This window comes from Meles meles, chromosome 15 (assembly GCF_922984935.1).
Source record: "Meles meles chromosome 15, mMelMel3.1 paternal haplotype, whole genome shotgun sequence".
Taxonomy (NCBI): Eukaryota; Metazoa; Chordata; class Mammalia; order Carnivora; family Mustelidae; genus Meles; species Meles meles.
The window spans coordinates 1,798,218-1,823,236 of NC_060080.1; the positions used below are offsets into that span (position 1 = coordinate 1,798,218).

General features: G+C 51.3%; 1 protein-coding gene across 4 annotated transcripts in view; it reads left to right on the forward strand.

The window, feature by feature from the left end:
• TRAPPC12 (trafficking protein particle complex subunit 12) overlaps nt 1-25,019 on the forward strand; it is an 82,698-nt gene that overhangs the window by 29,991 nt on the left and 27,688 nt on the right. For all 4 annotated transcript variants that reach the window (XR_006815064.1, XM_045979055.1, XM_045979057.1 and 1 more), the window contains 3 exons: nt 3,314-3,427; nt 4,028-4,166; nt 20,989-21,101. Coding sequence is in view for 3 of the 4 variants with exons in the window: in XM_045979055.1 (XP_045835011.1) it covers nt 3,314-3,427; nt 4,028-4,166; nt 20,989-21,101 (366 nt within the window). In the remaining variant the exon portion in view is untranslated. The remainder of the gene's footprint in view (nt 1-3,313; nt 3,428-4,027; nt 4,167-20,988; nt 21,102-25,019) is intronic.

The window sequence follows — 25,019 nt, forward strand, 5'->3', positions numbered from 1 at the left end:
ATGTGACGCTAAATATGAGTGCCCATTTCCCAGGGACCTTCAGCGTCGCACATGAACCCAGCCTTCCAGACTTTGGTGGTTCCACGCAGCTTTTTGGATTGTCGCTGCTTCTTTCAAACCCCTACTGCGGCCCTGCCCCAGCTTAGAGCAGACCTGGAGGCCATTGGACAGTCGCCCCCCTCCCAGTGCCAGAGTCCTTCCCTGACTCCTGGGACATCGTGCCCTTGATCATCCTTTCTGCCTCACGTGCGGTCTTTGTCCAACAGCGAGTGGCCTCCTCTTACTGTCTCACACGGGAGCGTTTGGTCACGAGGAGGCACAGAGGAGGCTCCTGTTCTCTTCCCTACCCCACCCCACCCCCCACCGTTAGCTTGGTGACTCACACTTCACAGGGTCACCTGGCTCACCGTTCCCCTCCTCATTTTCCACCTGTTTCATTCCGTCTGACTCCCCGTCCCATCTCCCCATCCGACCAGCTCTCAGCTCCCGGGCGGTCCTGGTGTCCCTGTGTCTGCCTCCTCAGCAGCCCCGAGCACCGTGCTCTCCCTGCTCCGCACGCCCTTCCCCCATGCTCCCGCCTCCCACTCCCCAGCTACCCTGTGTTGCACAGGGTCCAGGGTACCCTCTTCGCGCAGATCCCTGCACACTGCCCCAGGCACGCCTCACTCCCGGATGTCAGACCCACACGCATGGCAGCTGCTGCCTTTTCTCTTCCTCTTGAATGTCTCAGAGGCCCCTCACATTCCACATTGTTGGAATCAAATTTCAGAGTCCGAGCTCTGATCCTTTCTAGCCTTCCCTGCCTCCGAGACCGGCCCCGCCACCACCGCCATCTGGCTGCATGTCACACTCTCAGATCCATCCTGCAGCCTCGCTCCCCAGGCTCCCCTCGTCAGACTGTCACCTGGCCTTGTCCCTCTGCCGCGGCTGTACCACCCCCCCACCACCATGGGTACGGGTGACCTGCCACCACACTTTCCAAGCTTGGCCTGGAGAGGACAGGTGTTTTTAGCAACTGTGTCTTTAGCAGACTGAAACTTCTGTAAGATCCTGTTTAAATTAAAAATGTGAAAAACACGTACGAGTACAAGCCCATCTTCTGTTACTACTGCATTTGACATCAAATACCCGGTCAAGTGGCTGTAGAAGTTTGTTTCTCGCCCCTTCTCATTGAGGACCTGTCATGAGCCTCCGATGGGACGTTGCCCAGAGTCTCCCCAGAAGTGGCGCCGGCCGGGCCTGGGGCAGCTCACGGGAGTGTCTTAGGCTCAGGGCAGCTACTTAGCTCCACAGTGACTGCCTGGTTCCCCTGTGGGGTCACAGAACAGCCGCAGACAGACCGACGCGTGAAGGAAGCAGCGCCCCAGACCTGCGAGCAGACATGCGCTGGGCAGAACCAGCCTGCGGGCCGCACACAGACGGCCGACGCCGGTCCAGACGACTGCGCAGTCCCTCGGATTCATGCTTCCTCCTCACAGGGGCGGGGGCTGATGTTTCCAGAACGTGGGCAGGACATGTTGCCCATGCCCTTGGGATCCTGCAGAGGCCAGCCTGGCCTTCCCTTCCCTTCACCCTCTGCTTCCCCGCAGCCCATGACCCTGCCCTCCTCGCTGGGTCTCTTGCCCATGCTCAGCTGGAGTCATTTCCTAGGAAGACCTCCCTGAGCACTGTGTTCAGACCTACCGCCCCCAGCAGGAAAGGCCAGCGTGTGTGGCACGGGCAGTTGAGAAACGAGCAATAATGAATTGCCCCTGGATACAGGATCTGCTTAGATACAGACATAGAAGTTCAAATGTGGCAGAATCACTTTCCCTCTCACTTTTCCACATTTGCAGTTAGAATATACATAGCCACACCTACGATGATTCTCCAGAAGTCCAAACACCTAGCTTAGCCTGCGCCCCAGGGAATTCCCCTCGTGGGGCCTGCGGGCTGCTGGCAGGAGAGGCCGGTGTCGGTCCCCATTCAAAACAGGCCCCTCCGTGGCAGGACCTGTGCTCGCCGGGTCCTCATCCCGACCTAGGATTCGCCTGGCAGGCGTCAGTGCCGACAGGAGCCGTGTGCGCCAGGGTTAGTACCTGAGAGGTAGGCGGCGCGCTCCAGCGTGCGTTACACAGGACTGTGTCGTTCCCGTGCCCACAGCCCTTCCGCGGCTCCCCAGCCCCTCAGGAGGAGTCTGGATCCCTCGTGGCCTGAGGCCTGCCTTGCTGACATCCCCATCCTTGTCCTCACGTCTGCGCTCTCACTGCCGTGTGCCGGCCACCTGACCGATCGCCGTTCCCTCTCGCACATGGAGTCGTCACTCAGGCAGCTCCCCTTCGGCCGGGAGGGTCCTGCCCCTTGACCCCACTGTTCTCCTTCACGTCTGGGCTCCAGGAGCTTTCCGTCCCCGGACATTAAGTCTGGCCCCAGGTAACATGTTCCCGTGGCTTCTTGTTCAGCAGGCACTGTGAGCAAACCCAGAGTTACTTCACTCATCTTTGAAAAAAAACAGTGTCATATCTGCCTTCCGTGCTAGATCCTGAGATGAATGCATGCAAGGCTGCACGTGGCCCCGGGGCCTGCGGGGGCCTGCCAAGCGTTGGCCACACACGCAAACGGCGGCGTGCAGAGGCGTTAGTGCCCAGTGTGCTAAGGAGATGGGCAGCCAGCATCCACTTCCCGCTGCTTGGAAGGCTGCGGCGTTCCCTCCGAGGACATCTTGCCATGCGTTTGCCCAGTGGCCCTCCTGTCTGTTGCATCAGGGCAGAGGATAAACAGAGCGAGTCCCGCTTAATCAGCCAGCCCCCTGGTCGTTTTCACGTTGGTAGAACGGGATCACGGCAAGCTTGCAGAACCACTTGCTTTATTGTCCCACGCGGCTCTTACAGAGACATCCTGTACATACCATAAAGTTAAATTGTTGATTTTACATTTATGAAAATTGAGAAATAAAGTTATTTGGCTGCAGAAGGAAAGCAGTCGTGGGGGTGGGGGAGCTTTCCCACAGGAGCTGATGGAGCGAGCACTGGTGTTCTGCGCAACTGACGAGTCACTGACCTCTGCCTCTGAAACTCACGGTACATGACGTGTCGACTAATTGAATTCAATTAAAATAAAGTTTTAAAAAATGATTCTCTTCCGTGTCCTGTCAGTTGTTCAGTGTTCTTGGGACTTGCTCGTCTCACACTGCACCTCAGGCTCGGCGCCCTTCCTGCCCGACGACCCGCGCAGCGTTGGCAAGTGGCGTTCTCCGTGCCGGCCACGGCGTGGTCTCGCCGTCGCCACCAGGGGTGTCTGTGCGTTTGGTGACGCGTCCCGCTGTGTCTTACAGAGCTGCAAAAACTGGAGGGCAGCAGTTGACCTGTGCGGGCGCCTTCTCACTGCCCACGGCCAAGGCTACGGCAAGAGCGGCCTGCCCACCAGCCACACAGCAGACTCCTTGCAGGTACAGGCCCTTTGGTTGGTCATAAAGTGGGGACATGGAAGGGATGTGACCTTTTATGGCACGAAGAACAACATGAGAACAAATAGATTTTTCTTAGCCCAAATTTAATGTCAACATGAGTTTAGTCTTCCTTTCCTGATCCCCGCTCTGCCTCTGCCCCCCTGGGCCCTCAGAGCTGACTGCTCACCCACATCGCTCTGTCCTCTCCGTGCCTCCCCTCTGCCTCCTGCTGTGGCGACTCCCTGCCCTACAGTGCCCGCCCCGACGCTGCTCTGTGCTCGCCCAGCCTGCCTGCCCTGCTCTCCCTCCTGCCCGACTCATGTTCCAGCCCTCGCTCGCACTCACACCCGCGCCCCCTGGATTCCATTCTCCTCAGCAAGGATTGGCAGGTTAGGCCAACTCAGACAAAATCATTTACACCATTTTTCTTAAGCTCAAGAGTAATTTTTATAAACGTGTACTTGGGCACATGGGCTAAGAAGCGGAGCGTGGGCTTCGTTATACGGGGAGCCACACTCTGCTGCCAGATTGGTGGGGGTAGGAGTTTCTGCACCCGATGTCCATAGGTGACCTGTGTTGCACTTGTATTCTGTGTTTTAGCTGTGGTTTGTGAGGCTGGCGCTGCTGGTGAAGTTGGGCCTTTTCCAGAACGCCGAGATGGAGTTCGAGGCCTTTGGGAATCTTGACCAGCCTGACCTCTATTACGAGTACTACCCTCACGTGTACCCGGGCCGAAGGGGTAAGGCAGTGCTGCTCGGACTTAACGCCTTTGCATGTGTTTCGCTTTGCTTTGCTTCACACAGAATAAGCATCCTCCGTTGACCTAACATATCCATTCTGGAAAAACCAAGTAAGTGGCCTAGCAGTGAGCCCTGACTTTCACAGTACGACCTCGCGCCGTTTTCTAGACACACTTCCCGGACTCCCCACTGCGCAGCCGTTCCCTCTCCGACAGCCCTACTCGGGCACCTGCTAAGGGACAGCGGCAAGGCTCAGTGTTAGACCCGAGTGGTGGTTTTTGTTCACACTTCCGGACTGTGCCGCCGTGTGAGCAGGAACCTACAGCATGACCTACTGCAGACGCACAAACAGAACCTGCGTTCTCGCCGCAGTACTTCGTGCCATTGTCTGCTGGTCTCCATCCTGATTTCGATGTGGATAATGTGCTCAAAAACCTGGGTGCAGCCCCCCAGCGGGCCCCAGCCGTCATTTGGAAGACGCTGGGTTGCAGCACAGGGTCATTGTCAGAGAGCAAGAAACTCGGACTGGGGAAGGGAGAGCGCAGAGGACAGAGAGCCTTCCAGGGCACGAGCAGCTTTGAGGTAGAACGAGTGGTTCTTGATGGAGAACCGTATAGATCTGTCGAAACCCATCCCGTGTTGCTGACGAGCGGAAGACAGCTTCGGGAGGACTTGTGCCGTGGTGGCTGAAGGCCAGGACTCCACTGTCTGGCTTCCTAGTAAGTCCTGCTCTCTGCTTAGTTGCGTGGGGCCCTGGGCAAGTGATCGGCGTCTCTGTGTCTGGCGTCCTTACCAGGACGGCAGGACTGATGCTTCCTAGGGCGTTCGTGGCAATTGGGCAAGGTCTTACACGCAGGTCATGGTGACGACAGTGTTAGCTTTTGTCGTGTTCTGTTCTTAGTTCGTCGGGAACACGCTGTAGATGACCGCCGTCCTCTGAGATCTGCTGGCCAGCATCTGTGGGGTGCAGCTGTGGAGGGACAAAGGAAAGTTCTGGTTGTCAGGAGACAGAATCTGAGTCAGAGAGAAAATAGAGAAACAGCGCAGAGAGCACAGAGGCCTGATGAATAGTGAAGATCGTGATGGCCAAGGCGTTGTCGGGAACTTACATCAGCCTCTCACTTGGTGAACACAGGTAGTAGGTGAAGGCATGAGACAGAAGTAAAACACGTTTCTCAGCTTCCTCTTGCGTTGTTTTCCCTTGAAACTCAGACCCCGCTTCTGTGGCGGGGACACGGGGAAGGAGCACGCTCTCTCCTTTACAGGGTTTCCCCTCCACGCGGGGGGGCAGGAGCCAGGCGGGTGACCGAGTCTGCCCAGGCTTGAAGGGGTTTCTCCACAGGGTGCTTTCCTACCTTTTAGCTTCACTAGAGTTGTTAGTCCTGTTTCTTCCTCCTGACTAAGGGAAGTTACCCCTTGTAGAAGAGACGTGAATGGGAAAGGTGGGTTTTGGTAGCTGTAGCTGGGCGGAAATCAGACTGGTTGGCTGGACGGGCCTGATGGGGTGGACGTGAAGCAGTGCGGCGAGTAGACTCAGAGGGGAGGAGACGGCAGGCCCCCTCCCAACCTTGTAACTGCTTCCCAGGCTGTGGCCTGTCAGGTCGGGGCGGGGACCCGACGGAAGCTGGGAGCCACTGGGAGCAGTGTTCCTGAGGACAGCCCAGCCTTCTGGTGTCGCCCCAGGTGGCAGAGTGGGTCAGGGGCTGCCCAGGCCCACTGCCCATCCGGGCTGCCTCTGCTGCAGGAACTGACTGCTGTGGGCCCGGCCGGGTCTCTGAGCGCATCTCCTCCCGTGCTGCAGCCCCCGGAAGCCTGGAGCTGGTGGGCTCTGTCCGTGGGGGCTCGGCTGTGGGGAGCCCCATATCCTGTGCGATGGAGATTGAGACCACGGTGTTCGGAGGCTGCGACCTTCTCCTGGTTTCTCGGGGGGTACTTCTCCAGCTCGCAGGTGAACCATTTCCGCCCGTTTGAGCTCCCTCCCGTCCCTGGAAGGCGACGAGCAAACTTCCATCCCAGAAGCTCAGTCTCTAGCCACTTTGATGGCTCTGAAGGAAAGGTGCCCAGGGAGGAGTTAAGGGCAGTGGCCAAGGGGATGTTAGGGTATATTTCTGCTCGATAAATGATGCCTGGTGACTTTGGTAATCAAGACAGGACAGGATAGGGGATGCCTGGGTGGTTCAGCCCATTGAGCGTCTGCCTTCGGTTCGGATCATGGTCTTAGGGTCCTGGGATCGAGTCCCACATCGGGCTCTCTGCTCCGCGGGGAGCCTGCTTCCTCCTTTACCTCCATTCCCCTGTCTGTACTCTCGCTCTCTCTCTCCCACGCTCTCTCTCTGGCAAACAAAATCTTTAAAAAAAAAAAAAAAAAAAAGGACAAGATAGTCTCATCCTTACGAGGAACAGCTATGTTTTCCTTCAGCATAAAAAAATGTTTCTTCCCACCCCACCTGAATGCAGGCTGCGCGGCCACCTGCCCCGCCCCCACGGCATGACTGTGCTCCGGGGCAGGAGGCTGCCCCCCCTGCCGATGCGGGGGCTGGCAGTGGCGTCCGTAGGTGTCTCGTCTGTAGCCGGCAGTCCTCAACTTTGGCACACAGGCCCATCTCTTGGGAGATCCAACTCCTAGATTCCCTAAAGCGCACAGCTTCCCAGGTGCTGCGGTTTCCGTCCCTGTTGGGGTCCATGAGAACCGCCGGTTCAGAACAACTGCGTGCCCACCAGCTGCTTCTGCGTTCTCCGCGGCGTTTAAGATCCAGTAAGAGCCCAGACGGCAGGTGTGTCCTGTGCTGGCCGGGGCTGCTCCCGAGCCCTTCCTCTGTGAGCACAGCAGTAGCCGGCGTGCCCCGATGGTGATGCTTCCTCTGTCCTGGAGTCCAGAGGCCCTGCCCTTCTCCACCCAGCTTTTTGGTGCAGTTGGTGCCGAGCTTCCTGTAAACCGAGATGTGAGGCTTCAGGGTCAGGTGAGGCGCTCCCTGTCACCCCGAGCCTCAGTCTGGAGGACATACATTCCCCAGGAAAACACTTCTGATTTTGCCGGAAATTAAATCGCACCGGGATGTGGATAAAGAGAAGATAGTAGCCGTGCATCATTAAGCAGCTAATTTAAATTATGAAATAGACATAAATCCTACATACGTTGTCACTAAAGTGTGTTAACGTTCGTCTGCAGTGACATGCTGAAGGTTTACTCATTTTTTTCTCATTTTGTGATGTAACAAGCTTAAATGCAGGATTTTGATTCATTGATTTCATTTTAACTTGCAGTATGTAAGTAAAACAAGTCATTAAGGTATGCTTTAAAGAGGAGGCTATTCCAATGTAAACAAATAAGTTTTATGAATGAGCTTTAATATATTTTACTTAACTATCAGGCATAATTTTTACCCATTCAGAATATTCATAGTAAAATTGTCCTGAGTAAAAATCATGAAGTGCTTTGTTTTGTTCTTTAAATTTTCATCCCAGAAAGGAAGAGTATTGTGGTCTGATACAGGCCTAGCTGTTCCGTAGCTAGTTTCTGCCTGTCTCAAGGGTGGAGCGTGTGTGTGTTTCCAGAAGCCCCACACTGTCCCTTAATGGGTTTGAACGTTCCCTCCTGCTGGAAAGAAAGAGCAGCGGTGAGCGTTGAGCCACCCCAGGCTCGACCCTGTCCCCAGGCCTCTGTCCTTCGCTCCTCCACAGCCCTCACTGCTTCCTCCCTTCAGAGGCCCCCGTGGCCCCTGTCACTCAGGGCCCCAGAGGCCAGACGAGGAGCTGCGTGCGGAGCTGTGTGCATAGCATAGGGCCCTCGCTCGCACTTCTGACAGCGGGGGGGGGGGGGGGGGGGGGGGGGGGGGGGGGGGGGGGCGTGGCTTGAGCCCAGACACCGTGATGAGCAGCGAAGCAGTGGGGCCTGAGCAGGGTTGACACTTCAGGGGCACGCTAGGCCACTGAGCTCTTCCTGTCCTTGTCACCAGGTGCAGGAAACTCCAAAGATCAGTGCTGGTGGTGAGGGTAGGTGTCGCACAAGAAGGGAAATGGAGCTCCATGGTGACACCATGTGGCCTCTGCGTCCCGGGGCAGAGAGAAAGATAAGTGTATTGTAAGGTTCGTTCTTTCCGTCGCACTCTGATTTTGAGACGGAAGTCCCCGACCCGTGAGCTCTAACTCTGGCCAGTAGCGCCCTCTCCGACCTGGAGATGCGGGCACCCCTTCACGGGAAGCGAAGCCCTCGGGAGCGCGGGTTGGTTTGCGCGGCTCGGCGTGTTGGGTCTTTCTGTGTCCCTGGCGTCCTGCTCGCCCCATTCTTACCACTTCTGTCCCTGGGAAACCCAGTTGGGGTGCCGCCTGCTTGAGGCCTTTCTCCTCTTCATTCGGCCAAAACTGAGTGTTTCTTTGGCAATTAAGTACTTCTTAATTGAGAAATACTTAATTAGTAAATTGAGTAAAAATACTCAATTAAATGCTTAATTGAGTATTTCTTTGGCAAGATTCTTTGTTCAGTTAATTGAACAACTTTTAAATACAAAAAGGAATTTTATTAAACACTCAAATAATTAATAAATACTAACATTTTTCCCACATTCACCTCAGCCGTTTGTGGAATAAGCTCAGGTATGCATTACCGATGTGGCCTTTCACGCGCCTCAGCCCCGTTCCCCTCCCAGAGTCACTCCCGTGCGCGTGCCACGTGTGCTCGCAAGTCTTGTTTTCACGCCCGCTGCACGCACACGTGTACGCACAGACACATGAGAGTGTCTGGTACGTTTTAAATGCACATTACAAGCACACCTTTCTTCATTTGCTTCTTTCTCCCACAGAACATTATTCGTTTCCATACACGTCCGTACAGAGGGACGCGCAGGAGGTTTCCACTTCCAGGCAGCGACAGGCGTGGCAGTCCTGAACAGCCGTCCTTGCTCGCATCCCCGTGCGCGGCTCTAAGGCACACGTTAAAAGTGCCACTACCTGGCTGCATGGCGTTTGTATTTACCATTTTTTTTTTTAGGTTCTCGTTTATTGCTTTGACAGAGAGAGCGTGCGCACAAATAGGGGAGTGGCAGAAAGAGAGGGAGAAGCAGGCTCCCCGCCAAGCAGGGAGCCCGACGTGGGGCTCGATCCCAGGACCCCGGGACCGTGACCTGAGCCAGAGGCAGCTGCTTAACCGCCTGGACCCCCCAGGCGCCCTGTGTTTTTTTCAGTGTTGTTAGAAGTAATCACTTTGCTTTCCGAAGCAGCTGTAGTAGTTCACACTCCCCACACCACAGTCTTAAGAGTTCTTGTTTCCCCACCTGTGACTCCGTCGTTACTGCTCAGGCTTCTGTCAGGTGGGTCTGAAGGTCTAACCTCACACTTGAACTTCATGCACTGAGTGAAATGCCTGGTGCGCGGGGAAGCGGCCGCTGGGGCATCCTCTGCAGGCCTCGCTCCCAGGGCGGGCCTGTGTACCTGTCGGCTGTCTGCTGCTACCCGCCGGTCGCAGTGCCTCACGTGTTGCGCGTATTTAATCTTCTGGCTTGTGTGACTCTTGCGAACGTCCTCTCCTGCTCCAGGAGTAGTTTCCAGCGCGAGAAGATGCTGTAATTACGACGCACAGACGTCCGCAGCCGGTCAGATTCGGGTGTCCTCACCTTGCGTCCACGTGCTGCTGTGTCAAAAGTAGTGCGGACTGGTCCTGCCAGTGTCCTTGGAACCGGCAAAGCTCCCACCACACAGCTTCCTGGAACATTCTCCTCGCTGAGCTCCCGTGCATGGTTGCTGTGACTACCCCGTCGGCGTGGAAGTAGCTTCACGAGCAGGGTTAGTGGAAGAGAGAGTGTATAGCAGCTCACGTGCCCGGGGCCCGGAGCCTCGGAGGGCCGAGGCCACGCAGAGCTCCCCAGGCTCCGTGTCAGGCGCTGTCACAGACCGTTCCTCCCGTGTTCCCTGAACGTACCCTGACCCCTGGGTCCCTGCCGCCTCAGCTTTCTATAATAGGAACAGACGGGATGCGCAACCGACTTCGTGAGCGCTCCCCCATGGGTCCAGCCACCTGATCCTTGACCTCGTAGACAGACACCCCACGACTCCCTCCACACGCCAGGAGCAGTCAGCGCCCTCTGGAAACCACTGCCACCCCACCTTTGGGGGCAGGGGTGGCAAGAGGAAATGGCAAGGGGGTTGTGGGCACCAGCCTCTTGCCAAGATTAAGAATGTTTTTGTTTTTTGTCTTTAATGTTGACCACTGAGGAATGACTAGGGAGTGATAGGGTTTTAGCACACCTGTCCAAACCCTACACACTGTTTCCCTTTGGAGAGTCGTTCTTTGTATGCTTGTAATCACCCTCTCTCTTTAATTTGCTTTTAATCAAATTATATTTATTCTGTAATTGTGAATCCTGGAGCACACTGCTCTTCCCTCTGAAGGGTTCGTCTTCATGAGACTCGTAGGCGGGGTTTGTCTCTGCGGGTGACGTAACGAGATCATTCATGTGTCTTCACTAACGTCTCGCTCTGGTGCGGCGTGTCTGTGACAGTAGGCGAACCGGGTCAGGACGCGGTTGACGGCTGTTGGTCCTTTACGTTGGGGCTGCTGTGTGTCGCACGCGTTGTGTGTGTCTGCACGATGCAGTGTGCGTTCCCGACACGGCGGAGTCTCTGTCGTGTAGATCCGGCGTCTTGTAGGACAGGGAGATTGCCCAGCGTCCCAGCACCCCCTTTTTAATCCCTGTGTGGAACTCTCACTCCCGTTCAAAAGAAAGAGCCATGATGAAAGTGGGTGGGTACAGCTCACACAGCGCTTTGGGTTTTCAAAGTACGTCTAGACATTAAAGAGTTCACTCAACTTTCTTTGCATCTGGAGGAAAACTTTGAAGCCGAAGGTGGGAGATAAAGTCTATTTTGATGCTCCTTAGTGTGGTGTTTAAGAAACACAGAGGCGGGGCGCCTGGGTGGCTCAGCAGGGTAAAGCTTCTGCCTTCCCAGGGTCCTTGGGATTGAGTCCCGCATGGGGTTCTCTGCTCAGCGGGGAGCCTGCCCCTCCCCCCGCCTGCCTCTCTGCCTACTTGTGATCTCTGTCTGTCAAATAAGTAAGTAAAATCTTTAAAATAAATGAACACAGCAGCTCCTCTCGGACTGAGTCCAGGTCTCTGTGCTGAGTGGGAATTCTTAGAGCTGCGTACGATGGTGTCCTATGAAATTGTACTTCGGGACTGAATCCTGACAGGTTACCAAGTCAGACTGAAACTGATGAGGCAGACACTTGAGTCGGACGCTAACCCTCTTACCCTTCCTCCATCTCCGCACTCCTGCAGAAGTGAAGGTGGATCATCACTGGTCTCTCGTCCTTCTCTGCCTTCTCTCTGGAATCGCGCGGTTCACATTTCTGGTTCCCAGTCCAAATCCGAAAGCTCTTCTCCAGCACGTAACCAAACGTGATGGTTCACAACTGATCGTTCAGCGTGCTCCAAACGTCTTATTTTGTTTTCTGGGACAAAATTAGTTCACCTCGTGGAGTTTACCTCTTCTGCTCAGGTCACGTTTCCAGTATATGCCAGAGCTCTTGGGCATTTATCATGTGACGCATGTTTTCCTCACTCTAAGCAAGCTGGTTGTTAATTTGCTTCTTTTCACAGGCTCTTCATTTTAATGAAGTTTGGCATTTCCAGTCTTTTCCTAGAAGAAATCCTTATAGACATAGAATTGTTCCATTTGGGGTTCTGTTGCTATCATTAGAACACCCCTGACCCAGGGCGCCTGGGTGGCTCAGTGGGTTAAGCCTCTGCTTTCAGCTCAGGTCATGATCTCAGGGTCCTGGGATCAAGTCCCACATTGGGCTTTCTGCTCAGCAGGGAGCCTGCTTTCCCTCTCTCTCTGTTTCTGCCTGCCTCTCGGCCTGCTTGTGATCTCTGTCTGTCAAATAAATAAATAAAATCTTTAAAAAAGAACATTTCAAAAAAAGAACACCCCTGAACCTGTCTCACACAAGAACGGCTGTGTGTGACCCGCTGTCACCACTGACAGCGGGTCACACACAGCCCTCCCAGACTCCCGTGGAGGCGGCGTGTCGGTGACTCGTGCACCAGAACGGCCCTGGATTTCTTGTTTACCTAATAAATCACCGGGAAACTTCAGGATGTGCTCAGTATGCTTGTGGGGCTTTGTAATTTAAAATGCAGAGCCGGGGACACCTGGGTGGCTCAGTCAGCAAAGCGTCTGCCTTCGACTCAGGTCGTGATCTCAAGGTCCTGAGATCAAGTCCCGTATCAGGCTCCTGCTCAGTGAGGGGGCTGCGTCTCCTTATGCCCCTCCCCCTGCTGATGTGCCCCTGAGCTGGCTCGCTTTCAAGGAAATAAATAATCTTTTAACGCAGTGCGGCACTGAAGCTGCGGGCAGTTTGGTGGAGGACTTCTTACAGCGAAGGCGGGGACACCACGTTCTTTGTCAGCGAGAGCCGTCCAGCGCCCCGTGGCCCAGTAACCGGGCGGTGAAAGGAGAGACGCCCGCAGTGCGGCTCCTCCTCAGGCTGTCGGAGAATCGAGAACAAGGCAAGACCAGCAGAGCCGAGGGAGATGTCCGGGGAAACATGTGCAGAGCCGTAATGCCCGGGCAGAGTCCTCCAAATGTGTGCTGTTAGTGCGGGCCAGAGGGTCCGTGCGGTCCCCGTAGGTGCTCTCTGCTGGACGTCTGCATGGCTGGGCCTCACGGCAGGGTGCCCCGTCCCAGGAGCCCTGCCCTGTCCCGAGAGAACGCCATCCGCCCAGCACATGGCAGAGTCGTGCTGCTGAAGGAAGGGGCACACCCCTGCACAGAGAAGCTACGTTTCTCTGCCCGTCAGAGTCTGTTCTCTCTGCCCAGCACGAGGCCTGCTTCATGTCTGATTCCTCTCTGCCTCTGTGCTTAGCAGTGCGGGCTCGCTGCAAGGCAAAGGAACCTCGGAAATGAATTTTATAGGAGTATTTTCATGTAATGTTTCCTAAATGATTAATGAGAATGCTTCCACCAGCCTGGAGTTAGGTCATGACTATACTCGGGAATCTAGAAAAACAGACCCACTGGGAATGATTTGTCCTTACAGATACTGACTAGCCCTATGTTTCAAGGCATGCTGCCCTACAGGAGAGAGGCCTCGGGCTAGTGGGAAAGCGTGCACATTTCAGCACTCAGCACCACTCAGCCTTGAGGGTTTCACAGAGTCCCAGCATCAGACACCGGAGGTGGGGTCTGGCCGGACTAAGATAATCCGGTAAAGGTGCTTTGATCGGCTTTTCCTTAAAAGTCCAAACACCCAGACTCATGTCACCGGGAGCCACGTTGAGTGTCACCTGCGGCCACCCCCGCCCAGGACTGTCTGCCGGCAGTGTGGTGCCCGTGCTGCGAGGGGCGCGGGACTGGCAGGTGCACGCGAGCAGGGACAGAGACGTCCGCAGACTGCACCCAGAGGGAGGCTGACGTGCGGGAGCGCTCTCGCCAGCCCCAGCGGACAGCAGTGCCTTCCCTGCCCCAGAACCCCAGGCGCATCCTGTCTGCACAGGAGAAGCGGGGCCAGAGGCCTAGTGGCAGCAGGGGATCCGGGAGTCTGCGGAGCTGTTCCCTCCCACTGTCCCATCGGGCAAGGGAGCACGTGTTAGTAGTTCTAAAACAACATGCTGCATTTTTCTTAACATGAAAGAAATTTGCTTCACTAGTATTAGTTTTGTGATTTTATTTATGTCTCCACATTCAAGGAAGACGTGGGTGAATTTTGTCTCCCCCCCCCCCCCCGCCGCCGCCCTTGGAAAGCCGCTGTGAGAGCTGCTGTACACATGCAGGACCGAAGGGAGCCGAGAAGCCCCACGTCGGGGGCAGGAGTGTGGGTCACCTCTGCCCCGCCCGGCTCTGCACACGGTGGCCGAAGCGCGGACGTGCCCAGTGGGGCTCAGCTCACATGCACTCACGGCTTCTGCACTCTCCCATCCCCTGGCCCCAGTTCACCTCTGAACACCTTGTATTTGTCCTAGAAAGAGCAGCCAGTAGCGGGGAAACAGCATGTAGCTGAGGAGGGAGCCTTGCACCGAGCGGTGTGTGGTGCATGTTGTCATGCTCCGGCGGATCGAGGCTGGGCGTGTGCAGGCCCGTCCAGGCAGGTGCGGATGGCGGCTGGACGACCCTGGGGCTGGGACACTTTAAAGTCACGTCACGGAGGTGGTGGGTTAGAGCAGGGCTTTTTCAGTGTTCCTGCGCGCAGGGCCCCAGTCAGCAGTTGGGGGAAGGACCGTGCTGAGAAGTGGGTTCCGTGTGGTTCCCCATATTCCGTAGGGGTTCCTCTTAGCTTTGAGTTCACCTCGGGTGTCTGATTGCTTTCCAAAATCTGTTGATATCTTCCTCTACCTGCCTGCATATCTTTGTGCAATTAATTAAAATAATTTTAATTCACTTTTCATCTCCTTCAGCTAAAAGTAAATATTTCATTTGAAGCTGTGAACTTTGCAGCTTCTCATACCATGCAGAAAATTTTTTTATACAGAAACATTTTTATAACATTCATCAAACTACAGACCACTTTTCTGTGGTTTAACTATGAACAGACTGCTCGCTTCACCAGTGGCGGTCCACAAGTTCATGTACATAATAGTACTCAGAAGTATTTTCCATAGAATTCAATCTATACCTAGTTAGGCACTTAGATCAGCTCACAAAGGTCTCTTTAACCATTAAATGTATCTTGAATAGAGGACTAATATCACTCCTTCAATTATAACTGGCTACCATAGTTAGTATTTTTTTTTAAAGATTTTATTTTTGTATTTGATAGAGAGATCACAAGTAGGCAGCAAGGCAGGCAGAGAGAGAGGAGGAGGAGAAGTAGGCTCCCCGCTGAGCTGAGAGCCTGATGCGGGGCTCGATCCCAGGACCCTGAGATCATGACCCAGGTCTAAGGCAGAGGCCCAACCCACTGAGGAACCCAGGTCCCCTCATATTTAGCATTTCTAAGAAAAAATATATTTTAATTCCAATTTGAGATCCCCAAAACACAGTCTTTTTTTCCTTCTTAAGGAATGGATCCAATTTTATCTTTTTCATGAGGCCTTCTACATACCCCAGTGGTGCTTACTGAAAACTATATTTTCCTTTTCAATAATTTGGGGATACTGGCTTTTTGTACACTAAATTCTGAGTACAGTTGAGTTTCTCTTTTTTTAATTAATAATATTTATGTTTAAGGTTGTTTCAGATTTACATGAACATTGAGCAGATAGTACAGAGAGTTCCATATACCCTCTCTTCTGTGCAGTTTTCATTAATGTCTTGTATTATTGTTAACGTCTTGCATTTGTGTAGGACATTTCTTCGATAGAGTGGTACATTGTTATTATTATTAAAATCCATGTTAGGGTGCGCCTGGGTGGCTCAGTGGGTTAAAGTCTCTGCCTTCGGCCCAGGTCATGATCTCAGCCCCACGGGATCGAGCCCCGCGTCCGGCTCACTGCTCCTTGGAGAGCGTGCTTCCTCCTCTCTCTCTCTGCCTGTCTCTCTGCCTACTTGTGATCTGTCTGTCAAATAAATGAATAAAATCTAAAAAAAAAAAAAAATCCATGTTAGAACTCACTCCTGGTGGTGTAGGTTAACTTTGAGAGTGGACAAATGGATAAGGACTTGTATCTGTCATTATGGTATCCTACAAATAGTTTCACTGCCCTGTAAACATCCTCTGTCTTCCCTTCCACCTAGCCCCAGGAAACCACCAATCTTTTGACTGGCTTCGTAGAGTTGCCCCTTGCAGATTGTCCTCTTGCTGGAATCCTGTAATATGCAGCCTTTTCCGGCTGGCGTCTTCTACGTGGCCAGGTGCATTTAGGATGCCTCCGGGCCTTTTTGTGGTTTGGTAGCAAATTTCATTTTAGTCCTGAAAAGTATTGTCTGGATGTACCAGTTTACTCACTCACCTGTCAGAAGACATCTTGGCTGCTTCTGGTTTGGGGCAGTGACGAATAAAGTCACTTCCTTGTGCCTGGTTTTGTGTGGACACACATTCTGAAGTTACGTGGGTAAATACACGGGACCATACAGTACACCTGTGTTTGGTGTTGTAACTGCCGGCCCGTCTTCCGGAGCAGTTGTACCATTTGCATGTTCACCAGCGATGAATGAGAGTTCCTGTCGCTGCACATCTTCACCAGCATTTGGTGTTATCAGCTTTCTGGATTTTAACCATTCTCATGGGTGTCTAGTGATATCGTTACATTGTTTTAATTTGCAATTTGTAGCTCCCTAATGACATGTCTATGATGGGGCATGTTTTTCTTGCTTTTTTTCATCTGTATACCTTTGTCAAGGTATCTGTTCAGATCTGTTGTCCATTTACTGAGTTGTTTTCTTATTGTTGATTTTTAAGAGTTCTTTGTGTATTTGGATACAAGCCCCTTACCAGATGTGTATTTTGCTGATATTTTCTCCCAGTCTTTGGCTTGTCTTCTTGTTCTCTTGACATCGTCTTTCACAGGGCAGTTTTTAATTTTAAGGAGTCTAGTGATTTTTTTTTTCTTTTATGGATCTTGTTTTTGGTTTTGTATCTAAAAAGTTATCACCAGGGGCGCCTGGTGGCTCAGTGGGTTAAAGCCTCTGCTTTCAGCTCAGGTCATGGTCCCAGGGTCCTGGGATCGAGCCCCGCATCGGGCTCTCTGCTCAGCAGGGAGCCTGCTTCCTGCTCTCTCTCTCTGCCTGCCTCTCTGCCTACTTGTGATCTCTGTCTGTCAAATAAATAAATAAATAAATAAATCTTTAAAAAGAAATAAAAAGTAAAAAGTTATCACCAGACCCAGGTCGCTTAGATTTTCTCTTGTGTTCTGTTCTAGACATTTCACAGTTTTGCATTTTACATTTAGGTGTGTTACCCATATTGACTTGAGCTTTGTGAAGGATGGAGTGTCTGCATTGAGATGATTTCCCTGCACTTAGGTATCTAGTCATCCCAGCATCGTTTGCTGAAGGGACTGCCCCTTCTCCATTGACTCAGCTTGACCCCTCTGTCAGAGATGCGTTGACTGTATTTCGGAAGCCTGTTTCTGGGCGTTCTGTTCTGCTCCAGGGACATGTTCTGTCCTTCCGCTGGTGCCACGGTGTGTTTCCCCACTGTCACAGTCCGTTGTAAAGCTGGGCGGCCTCTGTTCTCTGGCTTTGCTCATCTCTTAGTGTCGTGGTGAAAATTAGGATCTTCTCCCTCCCCACGTACAGCTGCAAGTCAGGACGTCCACAGAATCGCCCAAGGCTCTGGTTGCGATTGCTTTGGTTCTGCAGATGAAGCTGTGAGAACGGACCCCTTGGCTCAGTGGAGTCTTCCTGTCTGTTCCGGGAGCACCTTTCCGGTTATTCACATCTTCGCTTTCCCTCACCAGAGCCTTATGATTTGCCTCATGAAGACTTTGTGCATGTATTGCCAGATTTATATCTTACTACTTCATTTATGTTGGAGTTGACATAAACAGGACTGTTTTTTGGGTTTTGGGGGGTTTTTTGTGTTTTTTTGTTTGTTTTGTTTTGTTTGAAGTATTTCTTCTCTCTTTTTTTTTTTCTTAAGATTTTTTTTTAAAATTTATTTGAGAGAGAATGCACCAGCAGGGAGGAGAAGCAGAGGGAGAGGGAAAAGCAGGCTCCCCCGCTGGGTAGGGAGCCTGACACATGGCTGGATCCCAGGACCCCAAGATCATGACCTTCAATGGCTGAGCCACCCAGGCGCCCCAATGTTCTTGTGTTTTTAATTTTAAGTTTCAGTTATTCATTGCTGGTGTAAGTCAGACAAGCTGACTTACAGATTAACCTTGCATCTGTTCCTTTACTTGCTTATTTCTTGAGGAAGATTCTTTTTGTTTTTGTTTTTGTTTTTTGTCAGTTCTTTGGGATTTTCCGTGTAGATGATTTTATAATCTGCAAAAACAGTTTTATTTCTTCTTTCTAACCTATACACCTTTTTCCCTTTTTTTTTTTCTTGTCTTATTGCATTAATTGGGACTTCTAGTATCATGTGCAATAGGAGTGGTAAAAAGAGGACATCCTTTCCGTGTTCAGGATCTTAGGGGGAAAACATTTAGTTTCTCATAGCTAAGGCTGTTGTTAGCTATAGGTTTCTGTAGATGTCCCTTATCAAGCAGAGGAAGTTCTCTGTTCCTTTGCTGAGAGTTTTTATCATGACATATTTGGTCAGATGTGGTTTTTGCACCTGTTGGTACACCATGTGCCTTTTCTTGTTTAGCCTCTTTGATGTGATGGGTTCCATTGATTTTTGAGTGTTGGACCGGGTTCGTAGCTGGAATAAATCCCACTTGGTCATGGTATATAATTCTTTTTATACACCTTTGGGATTGATTTGCTAATTTTTTGTTGGATTCCGTTTAATTGGATTTGATCTGCTGATCGTTGACAATATCTGTATCTGCATTCCTGAGCATACTGGTCTATAGTTTTCTTTTCCTGTGATGTTTTTGTCTAGTTTGGGTAATAACGTCCTGCCAGCCTCATAGAATAGATGAGGCAGTATCCCCTCTGCATCTATTTCCTGGAACAGAGTGGAGAGAACTGGTATCATTTCTTCCCTAAATGGTTGGTGAAGTTCACCAGTGAAACCATCTGGGCCTGGTGCTTTCTGTTTTGAAAGGTTATTATTTCTTGATTTAATTTTTAAGTAGATATCGGCCTATTCAGATTATCTCTTCCTTTTTGTGTGATTTTTTATTAAATTGTATCTTTGAGGGAATTAGTCCTTTTCATCTAGGTTATAAAATTTGTGGTCATGGAGTTCTTCATAGTATTCCTTTTTATCTTTTTAATGTCCATGTAATCAGTAGTGATGACCTCTCTTATATTTCTGATATTAGTAATTCATGTCTTCTCTTTCAGTTCTTTGTTAGCCTGGCTAGAGGCTTATCAACTTTATTTTGTCAAAAAACCAACTTTGAATTTTATTGGTTTTCTCTGTTGATTTCTTGTTTTCAATGTCATTGATTTCTGCTTTAATGTTTATTTTCTTTTTCTTCTGTATTGCCTGCCTCTCTCTAGGAGTCTAAGGTGGAATGTGCTGATTTTGAGATTTTCTTTCTTTTCAAATATATTCATCTAATGCTGTAAAATGGCCTCCTCACACTGCTTTTGCAGCATCTCACAGATTTTGATAAGTTGTACTTTGAATCTCATTTAGCTCCAAAGGATTTTGCGTGTCCTTTTCACCGCAGACACGTCCTCGGGTGCGTGGGCACAGCTCCTGCTCCTGCCGCCTCGTCTGTATTCAGCTCGTCTACAAACCGGTTTGGGAGCGTGCGGTAGAAGGTTGTGTCCGTGCTTATCCTACAGAACTTACAGACTTCCAGAGACATTCTCTGTCTGCAGGTGAATTCTGACCCGCACAGGAATGGTTATCACCTGCTCTTGACTTGGTACGACGGGGTGGAAATGACACCATGAACGAACGCATGGCCCGCTGGGGTAGCACAGTCCTGTAGTGAGTGATGCTCATGGTCAGGACACTTCTTTCCAGGAAGCAGAGACAACTCATTCCAGAATGGAAATTCAGTCATTCATCCTCTTCAGACATAGGAATTATATAGTGTTCTAGTGTTCTAAAAAACCAAGGAGGGGAGGGGAACATTTTCCAAAAAAAAAAAAAAATTAAAATTCCGTAACTGTCATCTTTCTTTTCTCCGAACTTAAAATCACCACAGACCCTACATTTTGTGGAGTCCTTATTTGTGACTTCCCTGTAGGTCTTCCTTCTGTCTTTGTGAAACACCACAGAGCATCCCAGCATGGCAGGGGAAGGAGCAGCTCGGTTGGGAAGCCGTCTTGGTGTGGCTCGCGGCGGACTCTCCCTGGCGATTAGCAGTCCAGCGGGTGGGCAGAGGATGGAGAGGCTGAGTGGCCTGCAGGAGTCCTATAGCTTGTTTGCTGACCATCTCCAAACTGTACTCTGCATCCAGACATTTCCCTCCGGTTTGCGTGGAAGAGCCTCCTCTGACTCTACAGGGTCTCCCCGTGTTGTCCTCTTCACATCCATCATCTCACGTGTGACCAGCTCAGGCTGTGTGGTTATTTAGATGGTTTTTATGTACTTCGTGTACATACCGTATGTCAGATTCCAGTCCTGGGAGAAAAGACATGACATCGATAAAGACATCCCCTCATCCTGGGAGACGCGGCCACAACCAGACACCGTCTCAGTTCACTTCGGGGGCGGCCCTTCTTCGGAGAGCTGCCCTCATCCCCCCGCAGCTCGCTTGCCGACAGTCCCTGGGGGCCGGCCTGGGGGCGGAGTGTTCAAGTGCAGCTCCCTTGCCCGCTGTCGGGGCACCTGTGACAAAGCTTTTGCCGGAGCCACACACACACTCGGGCGCACGCACACGTGTACACACACTCACACATCACCGAATCAGGCTAAGCTCCAGCCTCGACCTGGGCCTGAGACTCACCTTCGCTCCCTTTCCTTCCCTCATCCTTACGTGCTCGCGGAGCATCCTTTCAGGGTCTCCCAGGGACTCCAGCCTAAGTCAGCAGCCTCCTGCTTGAGCTTGTTATACCAAAACCACATTTCACAAATCCTTGAGTGTTTTGTGGTTTCTTCTGCTGGAGGAGGAGGCAGTCCCTAGTTGAAGCACAGCTGCGGGAATGGTAGTGACCTCCACCGCTCTCCTCCGGTAGTGGTCTAGAACGTACGTCTACACAGCTTTACTGAGAAAAGCGGCAGGTATTTTATCACTGGCATCATTGGATATTTTACCAAAAATGCAGGGATTCTGTCGGCCCGTCCGCGGGGACATTGGCTGTTCCCTCTTAGAAGTGTGTGAAGTGTGGAAGCAGGCTGAAGGACAGCGGACTGACTCAACTTTGATTTGATTCCAGGCTCCATGGTCCCCTTCTCCATGCGGATTCTGCACGCAGAGCTTCAGCAGTACCTGGGGAACCCGCAGGAGGCCCTGGACAGACTCCACAGAGTGAAGGCCGTCTGCAGCAAGGTAGCGATGGCTCCGCGGTCACCTGCTCTGTCCTCCCCTCCCGACGGAGAGAGCGCACCGTGTCACTTCCTGCCCAGCCCTCCCCGATGACCGCCGTCACCGCGGCCCCAGAGAGGGGGACCCGGTGCATCCTGACCAGTACTCTTTGTTCTCGCTGAAATTGCTTTAGGGGCAGTGAATGTTTTTGGGCAATACTTGGGGCCCGAGATCCTTGTTCCTTAGTTGTTGTTGCTGTTGTGGAAGGACAAGGAACACACAATATCGCGTCTGTCTCGGGGGTACCACACAGTGACTCAGTGGCTGCGGACATCAGGGACTCCTCGCCATGGAAGGTTGTGATGGTGTCGCTGGCTGTAGTCCCCGTGCTGTCCGTTAGCTTCCTGTGTCTTAGTTACTGTCCACGTGAGAGTTTGCCTTCTTCGTCCCCTTCACTGTCCCATTCTTCCCCCCACTCTGGCAACCGTCAGTTTGTTCTCTGTGTCTGAGTGTGTTTCTGTTTTGTTCGTTTGTTTTTTAGATTTCACATGTAGGTGAAGGCATACAGTGTTTCTTTGACTTATTTCACTCAGATGACCGTCTGTAGAGCCACCGTGTCGCAGATGGCAAGATTTCACTCTCTCGACGGCTGGGTCGTACTCCGCCGTGCGCCTGCGCCGCACCGTTTTTACCCCCTTGTCCGCTGACCGACATTCAGGTGGCTACCACGTCTGGACTGTTACTATACACAGTCTGCGATGAACACAGAGGGGCACACGTCTTTTTGAGTTCACGCTTTCATTTTCCTCAGATAAGTGCCCAGAAGTAAGCTTGCTGGATCGTACACTAACTCTGTTTTTAATTTTTTGACGAACCTCCATGTGTTTTCCAGAGTGGCTGCACCAGCTTGCGTTCCCTCCGGCGATGCACAGGGTGCTGCTTTCTTCACAGCCTCCCGACACTTATTTTTTCTTGTCTTTGATACCGGCCGTTCTGAGAGGTGTGAGGTAACACCGCCTTGTGGTGTTGGTGTGCATTTCCACCACGGTGAGTGATGCTGCGCCTTTCCATGTGCCCCCTGGCCGTCTTCTTTAGAAAACCGGTCTGTCCAGGCCCTCTACCTGGCTGAGTTTGTTTACATTGACTTTTCTGAGCTTTTTATATATTTTGGATATCAGAGATGTCATTTGCAAATATCTTCTCCTGTTCAGTAGGTTGCCTTTTCATGTTGTTGCTGATTTCCTTTGCTGTGCAAAAGCATTCTAGTTTGATATAGTCCCATTTGTTTATTTTGGGGGTTTTTTGTTGTTCTCGCCTGAGGAGACAGATCCAAAAAATACCACTAGTACACCAGCGTCAGAGAGCTTCCTGCCTATGTTTTATTCTAGAAATTTTATGGTTTCAGGTTTTACACGTAAGTCTTTATCCATTTTGAATTCATTTCTCTGTCTGGTATAAGAAAGTAGTCTGCTTTCATTCTTCTGCTTGTGGCTGTCGAGTTTTCCTGACCTTGATCGAAAAGACTGTCTCTTCCCCACTGCATATGCTTGTGTCCTTTGTCGTAGATAAAGTAACCATAGAAGGACTGCTTGCATTCTCAGCTCTGTCCAACCACATTGCTCTGTGTGTCTGTTCTCATGCCGGTACCAGACTGCCGGGGTTATTAAGCTTCTAGTGTAAGAAACCAGGGACTGTGATTCCTCCCGCTTTGTTCTCTTTCTCAAGACTGCTTTGGCTGGGGGTCTTTTATGTTTCCGTACGAATTGTAATCGCTTATTTTAGCTCTATGAGAAATGCCATCAGTGTTTGGGTCAGACTTGTGTCAGATCCGTTGGGAATTTCAACAACACTCTTCTGGGCCTCAGCACAGAACATCTCTCCATTTATTTGCATCATCTTCAGTTTCTCTCATCGCTCTCTTCCAGTTTTCTGAGTACAGGGCTTTCACCTTCTTAGCCAAATTTATTCATGGGTGTTTTATTCTCTTTTATGTAGTTGTAAATGGGATTATTTTCTTAATTTCTCTTTCTCATAATTTGTTATTCTTGCATACGAATGCAGCAGATTCCCACATACTGATTTTGTATCCTGTAAGTTTAATGACTTCATTTATTGGGTCTAATAGTTTCTGGGTGATGCTTTAGGGTTTTCTGTGTGTGGTATCGTGTCACCTGTAAATACAGACAGTTTTACTTCTTTCCGATTTGGAGGCCTGTTATTTCTTGTCTGATTGCTGCGGCAGGGACTTCCAATAATAGGTTGAGTACAAGTGGCTAGAGTGGGCACCCTTGACTTCCTTCTCATCTTAGAGGGAACGCTTTCAGTACTTGACCGCTGAGCACGTTAGCTCTGGGCTTGTCGCACGTGGCCGTCCTCCTGCTGAGGTCACTCCTTCTGTGTCCACTTCGTTGAGAGTTTTCATCGTAGACGGTCGTTGTGTCAGATGCTGCTTCTGCATCTGTGGGGCTGTCATGGGTTTTTTCGTCCTCCTTCGTTCATGTGGTGTTTCACGTTGACTGACTCGGGGAATTGAACCGTCCTTGCATCCCTGGACTGCGTCCCACTTGCTCACAGCAGGTGACCCTCTTGCTGTGTAGTTGAATTCCGTTTGTTCATACTTTGTTGGGGACTTTGGCATCCGTGTTTATCAGGGATGTCAGCCTGAGATTTTCTTTTTTGTTTTTCTCCTTCCCGAGTGTCATTGATTTGTGTATCAGGGTAGTTCTGGCCTCGTAGAATGAGCTTACAAGTGTTCCTTCCTCTTCAGTTTTACGGAATCGCTTGAGAAAGATATGTGCTAACTCTTTTTAAAATGTTTGGTGGGATACACCTGTGAAGCCCTCTGATCCTAGACTTTGGTGTGTTGGGAGTTTCTTGATTACTGACTCAGTTTCATTACTAGTAACTGGTCTGTTCGGATCTGCCGTTCCTTGCCTATGCCGTCTTGGAGGAGTGTATGTTCGTTGGGAGTTTCTTGATTACTGACTCAGTTTCATTACTAGTAATTGGTCTGCTCGGATCTGCTGTTCCCTGCCTATGCAGTCGTTGCTAGGAACTTACCCATCTCATCTAGCTTGTCCAGTCGTTGGCGTGGAATCCTTCTTTAGCATTACTGGGAGATCAGAAGCTGGGACGCACTCTCCTGTGTAAACATCACATGCGTTTGAGCGTGGCGGACCGTCCGCGTGTCCTGCAGCTGCCGCAGGCCCCTTGTGTCCCACAGGGGCACTGGCATAATCTTTAACAAGATAATGGTTTAAAACGTTCCGGAATCAAAGCAAATTATATTGTATAACAACAATTGTCGTTCATAATACTGACTCCAAAGGCTGATAAGATTCAGAAGTACTTTCTGAATTGTTCTTGGTTGGGAAGTAACAGTTCTGTAGAAGGCACCAAGCGGCATCAGCAGAAGATCAGATCATTCCCGCTGGTGATATTAGGAGGAGATGCGGGATTTTGAGTCTCCCCGTTGCCAGATAAGCACCGTCCGTGAGCTTCCTCTCTCCTGCTGGGCGGCCACGTGGCTCGCCCACAGGTGTCCCTTTCCTTCCCACGCTGGCCCCATGCAGGAGTGAGGCTGGTTCCAACTGGATATGCCCCCCCAGGCACTCTGGAGCCGGGAGAGGTTTGTCTTTTTCCTTTCTCTTTTTTTGGAAGACTACACTTTTTTTTTTTTTTTTGTGAAGTTGGTTTCTGTAACGTGTATTGAATTACCATTTGTAGAGGTAGGAGAGTTCAGTGATTGATCAGCCGCACCCAACACTGTTGTGTGACATGTGATGTCACTCACATGTGGGATTTAAGAGAGGTTTGTGTCTGACCCAGCTGTGCGTCAGGGCGGTTCTAACTGGACTCGTTCACTTGGCAGGTCTGTCTGGGCACTTTCTGTGCACAGCAGTTTGGGGGGGGGGGACAGTACACCTGTGTCCTCTGCGAGCA